Source organism: Ptychodera flava (assembly GCF_041260155.1).
Source record: "Ptychodera flava strain L36383 chromosome 23 unlocalized genomic scaffold, AS_Pfla_20210202 Scaffold_24__1_contigs__length_23054250_pilon, whole genome shotgun sequence".
NCBI classification, from domain to species: Eukaryota; Metazoa; Hemichordata; class Enteropneusta; family Ptychoderidae; genus Ptychodera; species Ptychodera flava.
This window is the reverse complement of record NW_027248278.1, coordinates 16,903,677-16,910,833: the sequence shown is the minus strand read 5'-3', so window position 1 is coordinate 16,910,833 and position 7,157 is coordinate 16,903,677. Positions and strand designations below refer to the sequence as shown.

The 7,157-nt window shown below is 36.3% G+C and overlaps 1 protein-coding gene across 1 annotated transcript; it reads right to left on the bottom strand.

The window, feature by feature from the left end:
- Positions 1-1,028: 1,028 nt before the first annotated feature.
- On the bottom strand, positions 1,029-5,343 carry LOC139124600 (uncharacterized). The gene is made up of 4 exons (XM_070690733.1): positions 5,226-5,343; positions 3,291-4,409; positions 2,506-2,902; positions 1,029-1,731 (listed from the first exon to the last, which is right to left on the bottom strand). Exons 2-4 carry the CDS (start codon positions 4,389-4,391, stop codon positions 1,145-1,147), a joined length of 2,085 nt encoding a protein of 694 aa, XP_070546834.1. The 5' UTR covers positions 4,392-4,409; positions 5,226-5,343; the 3' UTR covers positions 1,029-1,144.
- Between the last annotated feature and the right edge of the window lie 1,814 nt (positions 5,344-7,157).

Sequence of the window (7,157 nt, the reverse complement as noted above, 5' to 3'; positions counted from 1 at the left end):
GCATTAAATCTGTACATTTGGGGTAATTGTAAAAATGTTAGATTTCGAACTTCGACACAGGTCTATTAAAATTTTGCATTGACTTACATACCATAGGTACTCAACAAGATGATCGAATCATTGTCATTTATATATGACATTTTTTTATTGCGTGTCTGCAATTTTATGCAAAAATGGTATTTCACCAAAACGTGTGTATAAAATGCATCAAAAGAAATCACAGGTGTACTTCAACGTGTAAGCTATGTGTTCAGGACAACAAATATTTGGACTAAAGAAGTTAAAAAGAAACAGGAAATCGTTATTTTAACCTTTAACATATAGGGGAAAGTGGGGCAAGTGGGACACTTAAGCATTTTTTTCTCGATATTTTATCGATAGCTGTTCAAATTGATTTGAAATGTAATTATTATGTACGTGTATTGTCTACTGCTCAAATCTGTAAAATAAGAAAAAAAATAAATTTCATGGTATTAATGTGAAAATGGTTTTGACGAAACAACAAAAACGTCCCACTTACCCCAACATGTTGGGGGTAAGTGGGACATTTCTTTTGAAGTTTTGAAGGCAGTAAAATGTAGTTTCCTTCATGTGTAATGAGTAAAAACTGCACTTATAATAGAGACATGAACTAAAAATTACTTAACTGAATGGAAAATTTATTGACAACAAGACAAGTGTGACCTGCAGAATCAACGTTTTCATTTTTTTCCGTGAAACAATTGCAATTGCATGTTTTAGGTCTACTCTATAATAATATCAATATTTTCAATCGAAATTTAACATAGAATTTTAAGTTTGCAAGCGGCTAAATCTGTCATTTGCCAACATTCCAAAGATAAATCAGCATATGAAAACTTGGAGGTATTACTGCCAAATTGAACACAATCGAACAACTTTAATATGAAAATATTAATATTGCAATAACCTAACTACAATCATAATGTCATTTGTAGTCTGAAAAAGTCTGTTCTTTGAAATTCATTTCCACAGTTTGACCCGTAATCACAATAGGCCTAATCATTTTGAGAAAGTACACGCTCACAAAACTTTACATAAAACACGAACATAGTATTTGTATTGTCACTGACAGGAGCTTTTGTTATCACCTAGTGATAACTGACAATTTTAATTTTGTTTGTGTTCACTCGTCACTACTATCGCTATGATCGTCGCAGCAAAACTGTTCCAGCTTTGATTCCCCGAACACTCCGGTACAGGTTTCATGAAACCATTTGGGGCATTTTCTACATCGCCACCAGTCTTCATCATCACTTGTATCATCGTAATAATACCCTTGGCAGTGTCCACAATACATTTGTAGTGAGTCTAGATTTGATTCTGGATTTGGTACAGGTTTGGTCTTTTTCACCAGTGCTTTGCCCTTCTTCCTGTTGTTGCGAGACCTGCCTTTACCCGCACGTCCAGTTGACTGTGACTTCGTGGCAGACACATTTTCTTTCATTTTGAGTTTCTCCATTTCAAGTAGTCTTTTCTTGAGCATCTTTTCCTCCTTTTCCTTCTGTTTCTGTTGTTTTTTCTCCTCTCTCTCTTTTTTTCTGAGTTCCTTCTGTCTGATCTCCATTTCCTTTCTTTCTTCCCTTTCCTCAAGTTCCGCGATGAACTCGTCAGCTGTTACGCACCTTGCCATTGTCCCAGTTCTCCTACGTTTATTTGAATTTACATTCCGAACATGGACTGGATAGGTCAATAGCTGTGATGTCTGATTGCCTATGGACAAACAAAATATGAATAAATATTAGACTGCGGAAGGAGACTTATGCTGTTTTGTTGTTATTGTTATTGTTGATTTAATAATGTATGAGTAAATATTCTGAGCTGTTAGCTTCAACTCTATCTGGAACAATCAACAATATATGCTGATATCTTACCTCAAACTTTGTTTGTTTGTTTATTTATGCATGTTTATTTATTTGTTACGTATGATTATTTCCATATGCAATAAAGAACCAATAAGTAGTATATGTGTTCATAACTGTCAAAAAAGAATGGTGTTTGTTTGTTTTTTGTTTGTTTATAAAAAACAGTCAATAAATGATACTTTAAAACGTTTCTAATACAATCCCACATATGAAATAAAGCATACCCCGCTTAACATGAGAAGTAAGCACACATGTGTGTCCACCATTCTCTCTAAATACTCACCCTATATTAGACAGTGATGGACACACATGAGTGCTCACACCTCGTGGCAAAGTTTGGGTATGCTTCATATATGGGATTGTATTAGAAACGTTTGAAAGTAAACTTCATTGACTGTATTTGTCAACAAACAAACAAACAAACATCATTCTTTTTGACAATATGAGCACAAATACAACTCTTTATTGGTTATTTATTGTATATGGAAATAATCACACATAACAAATAAACAAACATGAGTAAACAAACAAACAAGGAGCAAGAGCTCACTATGGTTGGAATGCATGTTTATTGAATAGTGACGGCATAAAAGAATGTCCGACAAATTCTTTGTAAACTTACTTGAGTTCTGTATTGTAGAATCAGCACCTGTATGCCTAGATGTAGATGGCTGTGGTCCATCACTGACTTGACAGTTAGCATCTGAATGGTCAGGTTGAGTAACCTCATGCTGTACATCAGGTGTAGCTTTGCATGTTTTCTTATATGTCGTGACTTGTTCTTTCACACTTTCAGTGAGCGAGTCGTCATGCTGCTTGTCATTTGAAGTCGATGGCATTGCTGAATCAGTTGATATGGACTCCTGATTTTTGGACAATGATGCATTCTGTTCCGCCTGGAAACTTGGGGACACTGTTGTCCGTGACGGGCCAAAGGCTTCGATCGGTATTGCATGGTTGTTGAGTGGAAATATGCCTGTGGCCTTGAATGCACTCACAGCCTTCTCAACGGTACATGTCTGAAATTGAAGGAAAATAAGAGTTACTTTTGTTGTGATTACAACTGTACTATTTCCAAACACTTTTCAATCATTATGAAGCAGTACTATCATAGGTAATGAACTGCTATTCTGAAAATTTAGTTCCACCTTTCCTGCCTACACTATTTTCATGATGTAGTATATGGTCCTTTTTATTACAATCATTTTAAAGGCAAGATATATACAATGCATACGAAATTCTCAATGTTTTTTTTCTTTAAATTGATCAAGCAGTCGGTAATTTAAATGTTCTTAAATCTATGCATGATCAAAATATATGAAAAATTATATCGAAAATGTGACATTGATATAAACACAATTTCAGGAAAACGAAGTGGTTTTTTTTTGAAAGGGTTATGACACCCACCTTAAAGTAAGCGTCTCTGAGAAGGCCACAGAAATCATGTCGGGTAACAATCTGACCAGGGTTCTTCTTCATGAATGAACCACAAACTTTATTGTATTCTTTCTTCAAGGGCCCAAACACACATCGGTCAAGTGGTTGGAGCCAATTCGTCGTATGTGCTGGGAGACAAAACAGCTCTACACCGTTATCCTTTGCCATCTTCAAGGTCTTCAGAGACAAATGAGACGAATGCCCGTCAATAATGAGCAAAAGTGGCCTTACTGGAGGGACATATTTGAGAAATATTTTCTCAAAATATTGATGAAATAGTTCAGTGTCAATGAATGATGATTTGCTAACCCCGAAAAGAGTGCCTGGAGGTGCGTTGGTCATCAACGACTGGGACAGTCTTTGCCCTTTAAAGATGATCATTGGCGGTGGGAAATGGCCGAGAGCACTGCATGATACCAAGACAGTGACATTTTCTCCACGGTCACCACTTGTCTTGGAATGAACGTTTTTTTTCCCTTTCAAACCAACAACGTTTGTTGGGCGATGAACAGTGTTCATTCCAGTTTCATCGGCATTATAGACTTGGCCGGGTCTATTTTTAAGATTTAGTTTAGTCAGTATCTCGTCAAGTTTACGGAAATAGTCACCGACGACTGTTGGGTTTAGCATTGATGTTCGAGCAGCTGACAAGCCTTCAGGTTTTCGGATGGCGAGTTGTGGATGGCGCTGGATGAAACCTTGGAACCAGTCATATCCGGCTCGTTTCTTGTCATTATTGAATGGATGGGCAATACCTTTTCGCTCAGCTATTTCAAATGCAAGCCTGCATGTATCAACGATGGTCAGCCCAAATCCACGGCTTTCCATTTCAAGGATATGACACACAAGTTCCTCCTCATCTTCTGGGGACAAAACGCATGGCCTACTTGCCAATGTATCCGGGAGGTCGTTGAAGAGGCGTCGATGCAGAGTGGCTCGTGGAACGTTAAATGTTTTAGCTGCTTTACGAATGGATGTCTTTGAAGCTTTCACTGCCTCTATCGCACTTCTCATGGATGATGGCAACCATAGCCCTTGCTTTTTTGTCCAGGTTTTTTGCTTTCGTACCATGGTAAATTGAGAGAAACACTTTAAAGGAAAAATTAAAAGAATGGTTATTGCCACATGTTCGAAAAAAATATTCAACCTCGGCGCAATTATCTGAGAAACAGAGATATATGATCAAGTAAAAATCCGTAACTGATACAACCCATTCATTGTTACAGACTGTCCCACTTAACCCTGAATAGTTGGGGTAAGTGGGACACCTCTACTTTCTTAGCCTCTATAAAGATAGTGTACCTATAAAATGAAGAAAGTTTGATAATGTTTGATATTAATTACAATTACAATTAATATCATGGGCATCAGGCAATGGACCAGTAAAAACCAAAATACTGACATAGAAATGTAAAAATTTATAGCTATTTATATATGTAAGGTCATTTAAAAATGGCCGACATAAAGTATCGAATACACAAAAAAATGCTCCTTTTTTGTCAAAAAGCAATGACAGTTGATATTTATTGGCATGCATACTTGGGTGAGATTAGCTAAGAGTAAAATATTGAAATCTTGAGTAAATAGCTATAACGAAAAACCATGATGGAGTTGTCACTTCACATAAATAAACAAAATCGATCAATTGTCGGCCATATTGGAAATTTATGACGTCATTAAACAGAAAAACTCATCACATTCTGTGCATTTTGCAATTTTTATGCATCGGTCACTATGTATAAACTCCATATCATTGATTCTTTCATTTCCGCACTTTTTTCATAGAAAATGTCTGGAAAATTTTAAAATTGCGCTCATTGAAGTTACCATGTAGTTTTACATGTACTAATAGACACATTTTGACCGTTATCGTATTCAAATATACATGAAATATTGTATTTTTACCTGTAATCGCAGAGACTCTGTCGACCGGCTGCTCCACAATATGGCGTCTGCTGGTCACTGTGACGACGTGAGGGTACTGACGTAAAAGGGTAATCACCCTATCGAACACAATTTGTCGTAAACTGAAAAGTGTCCCACTTGCCCCAGTGTCCCACTTGCCCCACTTTCCCCTAAGTAAATATCACCAGTAAAGTCACTGAAATCTTTCGTTCGGCCATCTATGTGATTACCACTTTTTTCTCTAAGCACAGAAAATGTGAAAGCAAAACCTACCAGTTGATAAGAATTTACCTGTCTTAAAAGAAACTTTCTATTAAGAAAATGTATTATTGCAATATTTAACAGACCTCATCAAAACTCTCTGTTGTGATTCTCTTTATTTACGGTCACGTGGTATGCATCATTTTGACGCTGATACAGGCAGAGAGCAAGTTATCAGTCAAGAATATCCGACTCTTAACGGTTAACAGTTTCGAAAATTTTTGACTCATGAATTTTTAAAGTACCCTCTATGCATTCATTTGTTGTAGAACACATAAAGATTGTGTAAGTATTGTCATCGTCTGAACCGGGGGATGATACCTGAGGAACTTCCATACTTTCTGGCGAGAAGATTGGATGAGGTGTACTACAAAACATATATTGACTGGCCATATTCAGTTGATATGTTGCTTTTTCCTCTGGTCTGAGGGCAATCTAGAACAGTGTTTTTCCATTGCATCGAATAGGGCCTCGGGTAACGAGTGTATGCTGTTAAACTCATGATCAGTCAATGTGTATATTATTCCCTTGTAAAATATTGTACTGAATATTTGCTGTAAAAGGGACAATGGCTGTAGCTTTTGATTGTTTTCCCATGTATGTCCCTTAGGTTAAAACTAAAGTTATTTCCTGTTCTAATCCCAAAAGCATTTCAAAATACACAGTATTCAACTAGTCAACTAAGCCTGCACATGCTTAACAACTGCAATAACGATAACTGCTGCATTGTCGACAAGTGAATTGAGGTCTGAACTACAATTCAAATGTCGAATCTAACGCGTATAGACACTAAGTTGGCAAGCCGGTTTTGGAATCTCGACGTGCTTCTGGGGAATACAACAGGAACATACAATAGTCATACACAATGAAATACAAAGAAATTAGTGAAACATCATGAACTACTGGTCCTTTGGATTACAAATCAGAAAGAAAAATCAATTAATACAGCTGCTTTTAAAACAGACAATTTGTTCAACAAGGTATAGCATATTATACATCACACGATGAGTTCATTTTATGTTTAAAATACATTATTAAATAAACTCTATGCCAAATACTTTTACAGAGTCAATGCCTGGGACACAGTAGCTTTGATATCTTTGACATTCTTTCAATTACGTATATTTCTTTTTAAAAACCATTATTTTTTTATTTTGCTCACCACCTTTTGGCACACTGCGTGAACCAAGACAGGACATCATCGGTATTTGCTTCCAAGTAAATCGCTTGCATTTGCAGTATGGCATTTTATATGACGTAATGATTTGTCTCCATGTCCAAGTGCTTTACAGTTCCTACAGTCTCAGTTTGCAAGAATAATTATGATAGGGTTAGGATCATTGGATAAAGGCAAAATGACTCATAATTGTCTAAGACTACAGGCATTCTGATGCGGAATTGATGGAACCCGATTTGAAGTCAGAGTCTCTATTTACTAAACAAATTTCAGTGATATTAATAAGCATAAGCATGACAATTAATAGCATTAATCAAAAGCTTTATCAAATAGTAATTAGACAAACGAACAAACAAACAAACAAACAAACAAGAAATAGAAAGGAAATCAGTTAAAAACTTGTTCAGACATTTAAATACCAGTCTTCCATAGCTATCTGACTAAAATTGGACACTTCAATTAGGAAAGAGTTTGCGTCATCACTGCCCAAGCAT